At 39.3% G+C, this 17,458-nt stretch overlaps 1 protein-coding gene across 2 annotated transcripts in view; it reads left to right on the top strand.

The window, feature by feature from the left end:
- LOC104960408 (cadherin-7-like) overlaps nucleotides 1-13,321 on the top strand; it is a 21,946-nt gene extending 8,625 nt beyond the window's left edge. Inside the window, exons 5-12 of one of the 2 annotated variants that reach the window (XM_010788445.1) lie at nucleotides 3,198-3,365; nucleotides 4,392-4,582; nucleotides 6,208-6,461; nucleotides 7,677-7,813; nucleotides 8,750-8,871; nucleotides 9,162-9,279; nucleotides 10,416-10,667; nucleotides 11,566-13,321. In XM_010788445.1, the coding sequence (XP_010786747.1) occupies nucleotides 3,198-3,365; nucleotides 4,392-4,582; nucleotides 6,208-6,461; nucleotides 7,677-7,813; nucleotides 8,750-8,871; nucleotides 9,162-9,279; nucleotides 10,416-10,667; nucleotides 11,566-12,086 (1,763 nt within the window). In that variant the 3' untranslated portion in view covers nucleotides 12,087-13,321. The remainder of the gene's footprint in view (nucleotides 1-3,197; nucleotides 3,366-4,391; nucleotides 4,583-6,207; nucleotides 6,462-7,676; nucleotides 7,814-8,749; nucleotides 8,872-9,161; nucleotides 9,280-10,415; nucleotides 10,668-11,565) is intronic. The other variant, XM_010788454.1, reaches the window with a different exon arrangement.
- Nucleotides 13,322-17,458: the final 4,137 nt, after the last annotated feature.

The following is a 17,458-nucleotide window of genomic DNA, read 5'->3' as shown; positions in this document are numbered from 1 at the left end:
AGGAGTGGTCAAGTCTCCAATTTACCATAAATTAGTCGAAATCAATAAATATCTACACCTACTTACTACACTTTTCATATTACTTCATGTAAGTGTTCGATGGGACGCTCATATGGTTCGGTAAGTTTTTGATCGCACCTGGACATGCGCGAGATATTCTTATTTGTGATAATTTGTACTAGTGGTTTACTTTTTAATTTGTTACTTGTTATCTAGTTTATTAGTTATATTATTAAGACTCTTTACGTCTTTGGTCTGTAGACGTGTTCGAGGTCTTGATGATCGAAATGGTACTTGGGGGCGATGTAAGAGTGGTTAAGAACTACTTTATTGATGAATAGCCTTAGAAATATGTGAACCTCCTTGTAAACTTGCGTTTCTCTTTGAAATCTGTGACATTGTCTTCATAAGGGTTTCTGTGATGTAACCCTATGAAGAATGAAAATAGAGTGTTCATTGTCTTAGACTGTTTGGTTTCATATGAACGCGAATGAATTTAATGATGTTCTATGTTTCTATGACTCATGAAGTATGAAAATTAGTGTTAATGGTTCTAGCTCTACTGAAGCTGGAAAATTAGCTTCATGTTATAGTCTCATGAAGATGTAAAATTCGAGTTCGATGTTGTATAGACTTGGCTCAATGAAGTGAGAAATGAGTTCATGTCTATAGCACTCATGAAGATGAAAAAGAGATCATGTTCTAGACCTTGAGGCTCATGAATATGTAAATGGTGGGGCTGCTGGCGGGGCGGCGAGTGGGTGGAGGCGCGTTTTTGTGGGCGTCTTTGGCGCGTTGTTTCGGTTGTGGGGTTGCACGCGGACCTCGTTGCGCTTGTCTGGTTCGGTGGGTTTTCTGCCTTGGCCTTTTTCTGGCGGCGTCGGACTCGCCGTGCTTTGGCGGACGCCCGGTTGCGTTGTTGCGTGGTTACGATGACGGCGTGGGGTGCCTTTGCTCTTTTTTTCGCGCCCTCGGTGCTCTTTTCGTCGAGTCGCTTTGGTTCGGTCTGGGCCGGTTCTTTGGTAGCTGTGTGGTATTAATTGTCTCTCATGCGTAGACTTTCTATGACAGTATGAAAGTATTTAAGTTCATTCTAGACGCGTTCGGTCTATTGCGGGAACGGATTGAAAAAGAGATCCCATGTGTGGTGTAGGAGATTGAAGTTATGTTGGAGACCAGAGAGACGTCGCTGGAGTACCTTTTTCTTGCCTCAGCGGTCTGGCTCTCGCTTGCGTCATTGTAATCGTCGATTCAATCTTGCTTACATGGCTGAGATCAAAAACAGAATACAGGTCGGGACAAAAACGTTTCCTCTTGACGTCAACGACGAAATACACGGTCTTTGGATGCTCGTCGCGCGTGAATGTTCCTGGATACCTCGGTATCATGATGTGCTGTCAGGAGGTCGCGCGAAAGCTCAGTGGTCGTTCTCGTGTAGAGAGTAAGGGGACTATCCATCCTCTCCAACTGGGTATATCGCCGCCGTGGGGATAAAGACTTCAGTCTTTCATAAGTATATTATTAGTCGAGCAACTGTTCGGGGCAAAAATCTCTAAACGCCCATACCTCCTTTTCTGATCTGCTTCCCGCACGAATATATGACCTGTGATACTCACTTCAAGGACTTTGTGCTAGCGCTGTGTCCATGAAGTACATATTTCTGCATGTTTTCACCGTAAAACGTGTACTATCCAGGGGACAGATTGTTATTAATAACGCTGCGTCCTTTGCAAAGTCAAGTGTACGTGCGAGACCGCGCGAGCTGTCCTCGCAGACGGAGACTCGAGTGACTTGCCGCAGGTCGAGGATTGACGATGGAAAGGTGGAGTCGCCCACCAGACAACAGGTCGCTCACTGAGAGGCCTGGCGCTGAGCAACTGATAATGCTACGAGCGTGGCACATGATATAACCATTACATCAAAAGTATGTCAACATTTTACCCAAGTATAGTACTTGAGTTTATGAACTTGGTTACTTTACACCGCTGGCTATAAAGATAGAAAGACTAAGCTTTGCACAGAGGCATAAAAATATATTTTCAAAATGCTCAACAGTGCTGCCAAAATTATAAACTGACTGCTACACAATTAAAATAAATGCTTTTATATATTTCTATTAGATGTGACTCTTTAGCGTTTCTGTTATTATTAACACTGCTGCTTTAGTTGTTCTGATTGCTAAAATCCTCTGTTATTCCTCATTTTAAAGCCGATATTCCCTGGGGTGTGTGGGGGGGGGGTCACCTTTTTCATACCTGATGAGTTTGTATCCCTGACTACAGTTGCTTTAGCGTGTAGAAGCTAGTTAGCTTACTATTTGATTTGTTTTAGATAGGCACAACATGTTTCATATGCTTGCTGACCTTATTTTCCTGTTCCATGTTAAAATAAACCATTTTCTGTTTTTTCGCTGAGAAAGAGTAGTTTCTTTCGGTCATGGAAAATTAGGTAATGATCATGGAGAAGTCATTGAAAAGTCATTGAAAATCATTGGTGAAAAAGTGTATGAACCCTGAACAGATAGACATGAATGTATTGAAAGACACACTGACATATTGTTAGCAATGATCCCTCCCAGAAGAAAATAAACATAAACACCTGCTTTATCCTTCAAACAGTTATGTTTATTGGCATTGTTAAATCGCCAGATGGCTTAAATTAGGTTGGTTTACAGTACAAGAAGAGGATACAATCTATTCATCCCTGAGGGGAAATTAAAAGTTTTCATTCTGTTGGTATTTTCACATATTACACATTCAAAAACGTGATCTACAAACATGTAATGATGAGGAGATAGGGCAAGGGTTATTGTGATTGAGGCCTTCTATGGCAGGCGCCCAAATCAGCGCGACTGATTAGACATTGCGGTTGGTAATTGGCTTCTGAAAAGTTAATTTGAAAAGATGATTAGAGGAATAAGTGGTTAAAGTTATGACTTGCAAAGCAAAATTAGCATTTACATTTTCCAATTTCTGTTACCCGTCCCCTGCAGCCTCCACTTTCACCAGACAGAAGAATCATTAGTCATCTTAAAGCCATCTTGTATTTCTATGGATCGATCCAATATGTAAACTTAACATTTATGATGGTAAAGTGCTCTCGTAGACTGATTGAGACAAAGTTTATTTTGTAAAGAAACAGATACATTTAATTCTGTCTTTTGTTGACGCTATATTTATCCTTCTCCTCACCTACAGGGATTATTGTAACATCTTGGCCAAACATGGACCGCGAGGCCAGAGAGCAGTACCTGGTGGTGGTGCAGGTGAAGGATATGCTCGGCCTCAGCGGCGGTTACTCCTCCTCCACCACCGTCACAGTAAGCCTGACTGATGTCAACGACAATGGACCTACTTTCCAACACCGTGAGTCACAATATGAGTCACAGTGATGCAAACACCAGGCCACACACACTCAATGAAATCAATGAAAGAGCACAAAGCGTTGCAGACTGCGAGGACATATTTAATATTACACCTAAGAGGCATTTATTTGATCACACTTCTCCGGTTCGGGTGGGTGGTTTGCACTGCCGGCGCTGCATTCCGCTGTACACATCTTGTTATTCAGCTGGCAGCCAGAATTAAAAGGAGACAGTCGAAGAATGAGATCGAGCGAACAAGACGGAGAGAGGAGATGGGGATTTTCATCTGCGGGTGCACGTGTAGATGCGTCGCCCACTGGATGAATTTAATCATTCACACTTGAAAGGACATTTGTCATGACCTTTAGAAACAAACCTAGCATCCTCAGTGATAAACCCCACTAAATGAATGCCTTGGGAAGAAATCAATTCTTTAGAAAGGAGGATGATACCTTAAACTATTAATGTCACATCTACATTCAGAGCAGGTGCTTTCCTATGTATTCAATGTTGAGTCAAAAGGTCCTATTAATATTGTATGACCTCACTTCAGTTTTGAACCCTGTTTTGTAACATAATTGGTAATTATTATCAGCAGGGATAACATTTTGTCAGGAGCAGCTGGTTCCTTTCGAGTTCCTCCCAATTGTGGCTGCCATCCAAACAGAGTCATTTAAAAACAGAATCACATTTTCTCATCTTCTTATTAGAGTTAGGATTATTTGGAGTTGCTACAATTTATCTGTGACTAGCACAAATTGACGCTCACCACAATGTCCTCCCTTCTTATCACTTTACACACTATGAACCTCTCTTTACTAGCCATTAACAACTCACTGTCAAGTTCAGTTGGCAAAGTCTTAGTAAAGAAACTTTTAATTTGTTGTTTTTCCCCCAAAATGTCATTCTGTACTGCAACAGTACCAATTTGGTATCTTCGGGATTCTGTATTCCTTTTGATAACATATTCCAACATTCTCTGTGTAATGGTGTCAATAGTGTTCTTAAAAGATCCTTATTTTTTCAGACCTGTACACTTTTGCCGTACCTGAAAACGCAGCTGAAGGCACCACAGTTGGCAGGGTTATGGCGTACGATGGAGACAGTGGCATCAATGCTAAGATGACCTACAGTCTGGAGGATGACCTGGAGGAAAGCTCCACTTTTATCATCAAAACAGACCCAGTCACGCAGGAGGGATTGATACTGCTAGCCAAGGTGAATGCATACAGTGTCTAATATATGAGTTTAGCATATTTTTCTTTTAATCTTATGTTTCAAGGACGGTAGTGTCACCAGAAATCATAGTGTGGGTGGGCACAGAGGCCATTGGGTGCTGAAACATTATTTGTAGAAAAAAACTCATTTTTTAATCTCCGGCATTTAGAATCTAATTAACATCACTGACACCAATGTGAACACAATTTTAAAAATCATTACACCTGATAGAGGGCATGGCAGCACATTCTGGCTCTATGCACTCACACAGACAGCTGGCAGACACAACAACAGCAGCATCAAAGCCAACAAGACGCAACAGTGTAGCAGCCTGGCACAGGGACCCAGCCATCCCACACAGTCGTACACCTGGCAGCAGCAGCAACAGCAATATCCACTTCTCTCCAAGTCACAAACGTAGCAGCACAATAAACTACAGGCTTCAAAACGAGAACAGAGAAAGTGAAGACCTTACTTTGGATGATAGCATTGAAATTAGCCAATTTTCAATCAATGACTCATAAGAGTGATTACTTTTTTTGACAGGTTTTGTTCTGTAGGGTGACAAAGGTCTTCTATCTGAAGATTAACAAAATATCCACCTATTAGGACAGCTAAAGCTATCTAATTAATAAGTAATGTATTTGTTCAATATGCATGTAACCCGGAAATGTGCTGTGATTTGCAGATTTAAAAAAAAAAAGAGGCTGAAGAAATTCTGAGGACTATTACTTTAGTAAAAGTATGGAAATACTCTATAAAAGACATGCCTTGAAAACCTTTATTTCAATAAAAGCACATACATATTAGCAAAATAATAAATGAAAGGACCCTGTATGCAGAATGGCTGCACTTATTATATTTCTGGATTATAATAGTTGATGCATTATTGTTTTATAATTGTAATGTTGCAGCTGTCAAAAGTGGGGCACATTTGAATTGCTTGATATACTTTCTAGGAAGCTTAATATATGATTATAGCTCATCAATTATTAGTTTACTTATATTTTGTGTACACATCGAAATCTACATAGTAACCTTGTGAAGCTGAACCTATCATATACAATAAATGATGATCAGTATACGGTGCAATATCTGCCCCAAAATGTAGAAGAAGAAAGAAACATGGGATAATTACTCAAGTAAACTGCAGTAACCATAACATTGTGCGATGTACTTAAGTTAATGTAGAAAGGACCTATGCTTCATACTTTTTTCATAACAACAGTATGCTTCTCTTTTATAGCACATGAGATTTCAATTTAGTTGTCGTGATAATGAAATAAAAAAGACATTATTGACTCACTTTGGGAACCCAATAATGGTTTGCATGCTGTTTTCTTATTACTGGCATAATAATGGTAATCAAAAACCCAACAATAGTTAAGTGCGTTCTCACAGCTTGTAGCTTATTGACACTGGCTAAACAATGTTAGCAACTCACCTGAGTCGTGTCCTGCTCCCACGGGCATAATCATCTGTCTTAAGTACAAGTTGGCAAAGCATATTGGAAAAGCTGTTACTCTTTGTGCTTGCTTTATGATTAAGAATATTGTGTGTTATGCTTTTAATATCTGCTGTAATATAATGAAACTTTTTAAAAGCTGGTTTTTTTTTCTTCACAGCCTTTGGACTATGAAACTAAAAGACGTTTTGTCATGGCCGCAGAGGCAGTCAATGACCATGTGGACACTCGTTTTCTGGATCTAGAGGAGTTCAGGGACAGAACAACGCTCAAGATTATTGTGGAAGATGTGGACGAGCCGCCTGTCTTTCTCTCCGAGGTGTACGAGTGGAAGGTTCCTGAAAATGCAGCTGTGGGAACTGTGGTTGGCAGTGTTAGTGCCAGAGACACTGACACAGTCAACAACCCCATCAGGTACAGGAATGTGAACCGTCTAAACCAGAAAGAATGGGATCTGCCACCCAAGTATGGTAATGACAAGGTAGATACCCAGGCTGGTGGGGGCGGAGCGTCCCCAGACAGCTCTCTCCACAGGGTGAAAAATCATTCCATTTCAAATAGTGTTACTGGCTCAGTGCATCCATTTTACCCTTGATCTCTGGATACCCTGTACATGGTCATATTTATCTCATATTACCTTAGTAGGAAATGAGCCCTGCTGAATAAATCATACCGATTTTTTTTTTTTTTTTTACACCTCACAGGCTTTTCTATCTATTGCCTTGGTATTATCACAAAGCGACGTGGCTAGGACGTGGGAATTTAATAAAGCACCGTACGAGGTGGCATATGGAATTGAGATTTGCAGTAATTTGCAAGTGGGGCACGTTGCAGAGGAGACGGCAGCAGTACCGGTGCCTGTAGTCCATCTGAGCTGAGCTTAAGAATGGCAGGTGCTGCATATCATCCTCAGCCTAGCGTCTATTAATGTCCCTTCGGAGACAATGTTTTATTGATTAATACATTATAGCTGACATTTTAGGGGCTTCCATAGCTCTACTAAATATGATTAAGTTTGCTTTCGTCAAATTAGCTTATTTTCCAAAGTTGTTATCACAGAAATGAGTCATTACTTATTATGTTTTCACTCCTGGTTACCCTTACTCACCATGGTGCTATAATCACTTATAATAATGGGTGGTAAAGGTATGATAGGATGAAAGATTTCCTTAGTTAACAATTCAGTTATCTTCGCCCGTGGATGATACATTTATGTTTTTTAAAAGTCGTTTTTTATCCACTATCAGAAAACAAGTCACTGCACCACCTGTAACATTATTTAATTGAAGAATGACTGCACAAAAGTTCTCTACAGATTTGTCTTTCTGTTTTTAAATCCTATTTCCTCACTAAAAACAAATAAAGAAAAATGTTAGTGGTAAGGTTTTATTTATTGTCTTAAAAAACATACGAAATGTTGTGTTAGCCCACTGTGTGAGATGCTTTGATTCACAGTGTTGTTGTCTCTGTTGTCACTAGCTTGTGTGTGTGCTCTATTTGTTGGATATCTGTCAACAGATACAAACAATTGAGCAGTTTGCCTAATTAATCTCCCTGTGGTATCACAATGTTTTGTTTGCCCAGGAAACGACCTTGCCTGCTAATGTGTGTATGTGTTTTTTCTTCCAGATATTCAATTGACAAACGGCGAGATAACACAAAAGCTTTCAAAATAGACCCAAACAATGGAACTATAATTGTCGCTAAAGCATTAGACCGAGAGACTGCAAACTGGCACAACATCACAGTCGAAGCCAAGGAAACAAGTAAGGAGAGTTTCATGTATTTTACAATGGCCTGTTGTTAATATGGCCAACTTATGGCACCTTAGTTCACAGAACTGTGTTAAGACAAACATAAACAATGCCTAGAGCACCGATTCCCAACCTGAAGTAGTATCTTGAGAAACTACAATTAGATCAAAGAAAAAATCATTCGGCTGATACCCCGGAACAATAACTTTCACAAATGAGAATATATGGAAACTAAGCAGGCAAGAGAGATCTTAATTGTAAACTAAAGGAACAATAACATGGTTGAAACTGTGGTTGTTAGACATTATGTAACTACTTTTCAAGCAGTTTCAGGAATTAAGAAATGGTTGAATTTGTAACGGCACCTGACTGTTTTTAATGAATTAACTTAACGGATATTTTTTATATGGCATGTTTGTGCCTCCGGCAAAAGACTGGTCTGACATAGTCGGCTTAAATTTTACATAAGCGGTAGGCTCAAAGTAGCTAAAGGTTTTTCATAAACATTTTGATTTGTAGGCCTACTCCATAAACCCTGCACTGTGTATTGGCTTTAATATTTAAAAATGTTGATTGCTGCTTAAAATAAACATTTAAAGGTTAGCCAATAGTAATGGATATATGTTTGAAAATTGAAATCAAGGTAAAAAGAAGTGATATCAATTAAGGGATACTACAAAAAGTTGGGAACCACTGATGTAGAGTAATGCAAACCCTAACATTACTGTACCAGGATTTACTATTTTTGAACAATGTTTTTCTGTATAGTCTGTCTTAGTTTGGAGAAAGCAGTGAAAAGTAAATGCCCATTGATTTTGCTCCACAGTCATATTTAAAGAAGCAGAAACATTTATCAGTCTAAAGTATTATTTTGACAGAGCTTTTACAAAGCATTTACGATACATGCACCCAGTGGACTTCAGCAAATGTCTATCTTCACTACTGCAGCGCAGAGCCATTTATCCTCCTCTGTGGTGGTGTTCATCAAAGTGCTGGACATAAACGACAATGTGCCAAGGCTTGCCAGAGATTACCAGCCGTATATCTGCGAGGGAACACAGGCGGGAGAAGTATGTATATTATGATGCACTGATGTTCATGATTTATTATATTATAGCAGTGTGGCATTGAGAATGTCCATGAAATGGACAGTAAAAGTTCTCATATTGCAACATATTGTATTACATCAATGTAGTATTTTGGATTCAAAAGGAGTCATTTGGCAATTGTACAGCACTATACCATGTTACATTCATAACACTGTCACCTGCTGACTGAGAGTCTGAGAAATACATTATAATGGTATCCATGCAGGAAAGTCCACTTGTTCTTTTCTCAGTAATGTCTTTGTGTCTCGTAGCTCATTCAGCTGCTCAGTGCTGTTGATCCGGACGACCCTGTGGAGGGACACCATTTCTACTTCTCTATGGTCCGCGAGAAACACATCAACCCAAACTTTACCATCAGAGACAATCAAGGTTATTATTAACAATGGTGGAAGAAGTATCCTGATAGTATACTTGAGTACAACTAGCATTAAAGTGAATGCAGAAGTAAAGCAAAAATAAATATCAGCTTTTAAATACATTCAGTTCCCACAATACTCATTATGTAGAATGAGCCATTACAGTATATCATTTCATTCACACATTATTCATAAAATCATATCATTTATGTTCCAGCTGTAGAGTACAGGTCAAGCTTATTCCCACTGTTTCGAGTCTTTCTGACTATCTTATCCTGAGCATGAAATAAAATAGTTTCATTATACTTGCACCAGGAAATGTTCTCCTCCAAATAATGGACATTTTTACATTGTGGGGCTTTAACCTGAGGGACAAAAGAAAACGAAAAATATAACACCTAATGACACCTTACTTAAAAGTCCCTTTTGATGACTGGGAGAATGATAGTGGGCTGCGGCTAAACCACCACCTGTATGAGCAGGGGAAACTGGGACAAAGGCAGAATAAGGGCTCATTTTCATAATCACAATCATTTTTATAACACTAGTGTTCCTTCCACATTTTGGAATTACATCCTTCAGTTGGGTGTTCCCTTTTTGTGGCTGACACATTCCTCAAGTAAGTACATTGAAAGTGTCTGCCTTGAAGTCAGTAGCCAGTCAACCCTTTCTCAAAGTTTATAATGAAATGGGCAACAAAAATCGAGCAGAAAATATGATTCAAGTTTTCAACAGTGGGATGTTTGAATGTGCAAATGAGTGGGGATGTACTGTTTGCAGGTGCAGTGTATGGGTGATTGCCTAACAACACATCCTTCCAGTCAGCATCCAGGGAATTAATAATGGATCACATATATTATAAAACACATTTCCATATTTCACAGGGCATATTTGACTCTGAAAAGTAATTGTTAGGTACCTTGATGAAGTCTTATGGGGACTCTGAAGTATACTTTACAAATGTACTTTTGTACACACTGAAAATGAGATTTGACAAGGTGCTCCAGACTTTCTGAGAGCTTGGATTGAATTTTAAATCACATTACGTGTGTCTGTTGAATTCCCCCACAATATCAGCACTCACAGTGGAAGTGCTACTCATGTTTTTTTAAAGAAATTGAAAACTGCACCTCTACATTTCATTTTTAGACAATACAGCCGGCATCGTGGCACGCAGGAGTTCTTTTACGCGTAAGGATCGAACCCAGTATCTCCTGCCTGTTGTGGTGACTGACAGTGGATCTCCAGCTCTCTCCAGCACCAACACTTTAACCATCAGTGTATGCAGCTGCCAGCCTGCCGGCCATTGTCCCACAGGGGGGGTGGAGGCCCTCGCCCTGTCTATGGGGGTCAGCCTGCAAACCTTGTTAGGAATTGTGGTCTGCTTTATCACACTTATAGGTAAGAAAGCATGGTCTTATCTTGTATTCACATTCAAGCCTTGTCAAGATGATCAAACTATGGTATAATAAGGATGTGTGAAAATGTGTACTCTGTAGATAGACAGATAGATACAAAGTAAAGATGGAAGTATAGATGTAACGATAGAAGAAACAAACACACACATACAGACATTCGTAGATAGATACATCTGTGATATTTTCTTGTAAAAAAGTCATTCTCTTTCAGCGAATCTGTTGAGCTAGAGCAGCTCCAACTCACATCATTTTGGCAAGTATATAAACGTGTGTTAAACAGCAGGATGTTTTCATTAACACGTTTGTACTTTCCTTTGAATTCCTTTTTTTAAAACTCACCAGCGTGCCTTTAACACACTTATAAAATGCTGAAAGCTTGCAGAGCGATGATGTCAGGTAATGAGCATATTGGTTGCAATACATCAGCAGCAATGCCACCATGGGACATTGATGGGTTTGCATAGTGAAGAGCTTTATTATGACCTCGGCTGCTGTGTGTCCTCCCTTTGCCCATCACATGAAAGATTAATGACAATACCTGCTATGCTAACATTCTGTCGGATGAGAACAATACACGCTGAAAACACGGCAGAATAATATAAACTCTTTTAGCATTCTGTGCCACATGGAGCAAATACAAGAAGTCTTCCTGTTGTGCGTGAGCTGAAATTAAAAAAGATAATTCATAACTTCATTTGCGTTCAAATTGAATTTTACATCCACTATACTGTAAGTTACAGAAAAACAAATCTGACTGCTATTATTTCCTTTGCACAAGTACATTCTAAATCTCCATCAAGCACTTAAGATGCGTTTTTTTATTACTAAGCTCATGCCCTGGTGTATGTTGGTAATGAGCTCTTGCTGTGTCGTGTCTGCAGTGCTGTCAATTCTAATGCTGGTGGTGAGGAGGCACAGGCGGAAGCAGCAGGAGAAGCTGGAGGTGGAGGGGAAAGAGCTGGAGCTGCCTGAGACGGTGTCGCAGAAGGTGCTGTATTACGGAGAAACGGGGGGTGTAGGAGCCGACCTCAACTTCTGCCAGCCTGCGGTCCCGCTGCGCCGCCACCCCAGGAGGAGGGAGAGGAGGCTGCGGAGGGAGGACGTCAGGGCCAGCATACGCATGTCCCTCAGAGAATCCCACCTCATTGGGCCGGACGACGACGTCTTCAGGCAGTTTATTCTGGACAGGCTGACAGAGGCTGATCTCGATCCTTACGTCCCCCCATTCGACTGCCTAAGAACTTATGCTTATGAGGGGTCGGGTTCTCCCACAGGGTCCCTGAGCTCACTGGACTCATCTACAACGGAGCTTGAACCTGAGCAACCTGTTAGTAATCCCAGAACCTACACAGTAAGACTCACCCCTTGGTATTGGGGAGGAGAGGAAGACACCATCTTCTGAGGGTCTCTTCTTCTACTCTTTCAATGGCTGTTTCTCTAACCTTTGCCATGATGGACAAGTTCACTTCACTTCCAATGAGCGATCAGCCATGACTAAAAGTTGCATTTAAAGGAAAGGCTCAGCATTATGAATAATTCCTTGTCGAGAGTTGTACCTGATTCATTAATGTGCGCTGAATATAAATCAAAAGCAGCCTGTCAGCTTAGCTTAGCTTAGCATGAAGACTGGACTCTTTTTGGAGGCTTTAGTTGTGCTATGCCACTTTCATCATCTAATGTCTCCTTTCTACAGTCTTCTGTTGCTATGTTAGGCTAACTGGAGCCTGGCTGTAGCCTTATATTTATCATACCGATATGAAAAAAGTATTTAATTCTCGTGTTGCTTCAAGCTAGAAAGCATAGTGTATTACATAAAATGACAAGCCATTCCTCTTAGATGAAATCAATCCATAATGATTACATTATGTACGCATCAATTCTGTGTACAACTCTTTGAACATTGAGAGCATTTATGACTTTTTATGGCTAATATGAATGTTGATGTTAGACTTTGTCTTAGTGCCTTCAAATCTAAGAGCAAGGGGTTTATTCTACACCCACTTCTATGCAACAATCAACTCCATCTTCGTCCTACATCGTAAGCCATTTGTATAAATGCTAAAACAACCTGTATTCTCCTGACAAGCGACCTCTTGCAGTTGTGCAAATAAGGACTATCCTCTCTAAATTGCAAAGGTAGGATTAACATGCCGACATGTTGCGTGTTCGTTGCATTTTCCCTCAACTCCAGAAACTGCAGTTTGCATCCAGTGATCTACCAAAAATGTAATGTAACTTTTCCCCAAACTTTTAAGCTGCATTATTTTAATTTTATTTTATTTAGTCCGCTTAGGGACAGTGGAACAAGCTGGAAACACAGTATTATCACATTATTAATTTGTGGCTGTTAAAGAGTAAAACAATGGAATTCATGCTTTAATTATTATAAATATTACAGTGTAATGATATTACACTCATTGTATAATACCTACAGTATTACTGATCAGTCAAATACATGTTTATGGTACTACTAGGTCATTTCTTATCTAGTTTTATATTTGGTATTTTGGCTCATAACAATTTGTTCTGTACATTATGTGTATTTTTGTATTTACCCTTACGAAATTATATTATTTAATGCGTATTCTTTCGTTATGTGAATGTCAACATCATTTTCAAATAGAGATTTTGATTCCTGATTAGCGTTTTCTTACAGAAATTACATTTTACTTACAGAAGACTATCCATTATATATGAACTGTTTAACATGGATTATGCTGTATGATATGACTTTCCTTTTTGTGAAGTCACGGGAGAGCAGATCACACGACTTGTGTAAGCCAATCAGCAGCGGAGAGAGATCATATGGGTGATTGGCAGCAAAACTTCAGCAAAGTAAGAGAAGATTTGAAATGTATAAAGAGAGTCTTATACAAGAGCACTTTAAAGATAATTATAATAATATACAGTGCTGCGCTCTCTTCTTCCTTCATGGTCATTTAGCCTACAGTATTATTGGAAAACAGTACATGAACGCGTTATTGTGTGGGTGGCTGCTCGTGGGGTGACTCGAGGTAATTACAAGGGGCTCAGGTCCAGCCTCCTTCACCTTCTCATCCACTAATTGGGCTGTTTGCTGTCTGCGAAGGTCAGTGTTTAGACCAGAGAGCATACAGTTCTCACTGAAGGAGAAACTGTATACAAAGACATTCAAACATATGTGGAAAGTAATTGGAAAGCCTTAGGCAAAGATACAACATAAGGGAAACAACTAATTGTTTGAATCTATTCAGCTTTTCCTTTTTCTGCCGTGGTTACTTTTATGAGTAGGTGCACCACTCAGCAGGACATTTTCCAGACATTACTGCAACTCAAAGTGAGCTTCAAATAGCTTTCACTGTTGGAAACAATCTATCTGGGCACTGCAAAATCATTATCTCGCAATGGCTTCTAAAGACACAGATGTTCAAAAAAAAAGTCTTTTGAAAGTCCTTTCAGACCAATCTCCACAGTCCAACATGTAGGTTATTGGATTTTCCCATAAAGGCCCTGTTATAATTTCCTTTTCAAAAAGTACCGTAATGTCAAAAGTCATTCAGCTCTCGGTGTCATTTAACCTTCTGAATTTCTGTCATTACCCATGGTGAATATCACGGGTAATTTAACCTAACAGCCCTTTTCTTTGTGTAATTATACCCATTACAGCAATGTGAAAGATTTCGCTCCGTCAACTGTCTCTGTCCTCTGCACAGGTTATAGATTCAGCTCTTCTTTTCAGAGCCATTGCCAGACTCATCACAAAGTCCCGCAATGCTCACTTGAGGGTCTTTGAGAGGGGGCTCTCATTTGGCACATGGTGAGTTGATTGAAAAGATGCCTGAAAGGTTTTTTGAGATCCATTTTTGTAAAGAAAAATAAATCGTTACATACATGTACGCCTCAAGGTTTGGCTGATCAATTAATTGATGTGCAATTGGGGATTATACAGTTACTGTAATTAAAGTGTATGAAGATTAATATTTAGATATTCTGAGTATTGCAACGTTTTTTTAAGTCTATGTTTAACAATCGAACAAAAAGTAATTAATAGTTGAATTAATGTTATAAAGTTACAATACACATAATTGTCAAAACTGCCAGCCTTTTTTAATTCAACATGACCCCATGTCACCCCACATGAATGATTTTAAGGAAGATGTATTTTTAACCAAGTGAGAGCCCTTCTTAAATTAAACCCATATCTTATCTGATCTCTGCTAGCACAGTAAGAAACTTGAAAAGATGAATAGTTAGGTGTTGGGAAATATATGTGAATACTGGATATGCTTATACATTACAACTTGTCTTTGATTATCCACACGTTGTCAAATTGCAAGTTATTAGGCAGGAACAGGACATTGACTTAAGCTTTAACATCACAATAATACATATGAAATCATGCTCAACACTATAATATTTAAGCAAGCTATCAACACCAGTAGAGAACACTTCCATGTGTGAGCCTACACATATCCAGGCTGTTATCACAGCATGTGTGCCGCTGTCAAATCTGACAGCAAATGTGTTAAAAGATTATGCAAACTTGAATATTTCTGGCATTTTCAGAAAACATTTCTGGCAAGTTATGTCATGTGAGCCTTAACCACTCTGGTCCATTAACTTTCCCGAAATGTGGTGAGACTAGGGGAATGTCACACTTCTAAGAAACAAATTATAAGTAGTAATGCTGTGGTAACGATTTGGAAAGTATAATTGTTCATCACAAGCTAATGTTTGGCTGTGTTGGATGGTAATGTGTGGCCTTGTTTACAAGACAGTTGGTAGTTTCAAATCACTTGAGGCAAATTGATTATTATCAGGAGCATTTGCAAGATTAATTTAGTTTTTGGTTGATGGAGCTTGCTGAAAATACAGTTTTAAATTAGAAATTGACATTTGCTCAACCAACTCCCCTCTACCGTGATTACATTGTGTATGTTTTTTACCCTTTTCAAAAATGTGATAGTATAGGTTCAACCTTGTCCATATCTTTGTGTTTCTTCCCAGCCAGAGAGTCGAAAGGGAATTTGACACATCTGGCCTGATGTGGGGTCACGGCTAATGTGATCGCGTAGCTAGTTTAGATTCATTTGACAGGGTTCTTGTGTTTAAATGAGTCCGCTGGAAACTTTTAAAAGTCAGCCAGGTCTCTTTTCTGTATATACAGAGTTTTCCATTTGCGTGATCTTCCATGGACTGTGGTCCATCTTCCAAGCAAAATCCACAATAAGAAAATCTGCTATTACTTAAATCTGAAATGAATGACCCATTGTGTACAATAATTGTGTGTGGACATTTGAACGGGAACACAAGAAATTGAGAAAACTTAAATAATCCAATCTTTATCTATTACAGCTGACACTAGCATGATCAGGTAGCTAGCTACAGCTGATAACATCTGCATGGGACACCAAAAACATACAGGGACACTAATCAATGTTATCTAGCCATTGCCATTATTATAATTGTACATTAAAAAGCATATATGCTGTGAGTGAAAGGGGACGGGACAACTCACCTTTTAAATAAAATCATTTTACTCATTGCCATCTTATTAAGAGGTTATGTTTGACACAACATATGATCAGTAAGACCCATTTAAAATCCTAACTAAAAGTGAATATACAGCAAATGTGCAGAACCAATCAACCTACACAGGTGTTAAAAAAGTGATTAGCATCTGTGACATTGTTAGCCCTCATTGAACACACCAAAAGAGAACATACACCTCATTTTAAGCTTTATGGTGATGATGTAAACTAAGACAGTATCCATTTTGTAAGCACCAGCACAATTGGTGTCTTCTTTGTTAAATTAGAGAAAGCAGATCAGACTGTGACTGTTGTGTTATTGTAGAGTTAGTGAGCCTGTTGCTAATCACCAATCATCATTTTGACTCCAGCATAAAATAAACATAAAAACATGTCCTGCCATTTCCATTGACAAATCAAATTGCAATTCACAGCGGCTCATAGAAAAATCAACAGCAAGCTACATAAGAGCCAATAGAGTGGTGTTGTGAGAGAGGTCATCCTTCAACTAAAGGCTCTGCTTCAAAACCAGACACAGCCATCATTATCACTGACAAAGTGTGCTTAGCACTTACTTTGCTTGTATCATTTCCTGTTTCCCTTTTAGTGGTTGGGACGCACTTTTTTGTTGAAGCTAACGAACCTTACACTCTGATAAAACATACAAATAATGAGCTCTCCTTGATGAGCCAGTTGCTTTTCAGTTAATTAAAAAGCCCTGATACTTTGCTATACTTCTAGAAGTCATTTCTTACATGAACACAGTAGCGTCTTCTACTGGGCATTAGGGATTTCTGAATGTCTTGCTGTGACTAGAACCTCTATAGCCTAGTCACAAAGAATATCCCTTCCCTTCGGCGGACACAGTTTTTGCCCTGGAATGCTGAACTTATGCATGGCGACACATGTTTCGCTGTTGTGTTTAAAATTGCATAAACACATCCATGTGAGAACATAGTCTTATCTTTTGGGGAATTTGAGCCCTTACAGAGTATAGTGTATTTTAAGCTGCAATCTCCAGTCCTAAAGAATAGAGCCAATGCATAAAACGGTGTTCTTTGAATGGCCACCTTGGGATAGCTCCAAAAGAAGGTAGATCCCTGTTGGCCCAACTTTACAGCAGAAATATCTCTGCTATGCCAGGTAACCCAAGCGCTTCAGCTAATGTGGCTAAGTTATGCGTTGTGGGCGATGCCAAGACGGCGACTGCAGTAGCCAACCATACTGAATTTCACAATATTTACTCCTTAAAAACCTATGGTTG

This window comes from Notothenia coriiceps, unplaced genomic scaffold (assembly GCF_000735185.1).
Source record: "Notothenia coriiceps isolate Sejong01 unplaced genomic scaffold, NC01 NC01_scaffold00001364, whole genome shotgun sequence".
Taxonomy (NCBI): Eukaryota; Metazoa; Chordata; class Actinopteri; order Perciformes; family Nototheniidae; genus Notothenia; species Notothenia coriiceps.
The sequence above is the reverse complement of the archived record's forward strand: the minus strand, read 5'-3'. Positions and strand labels throughout refer to the sequence as shown.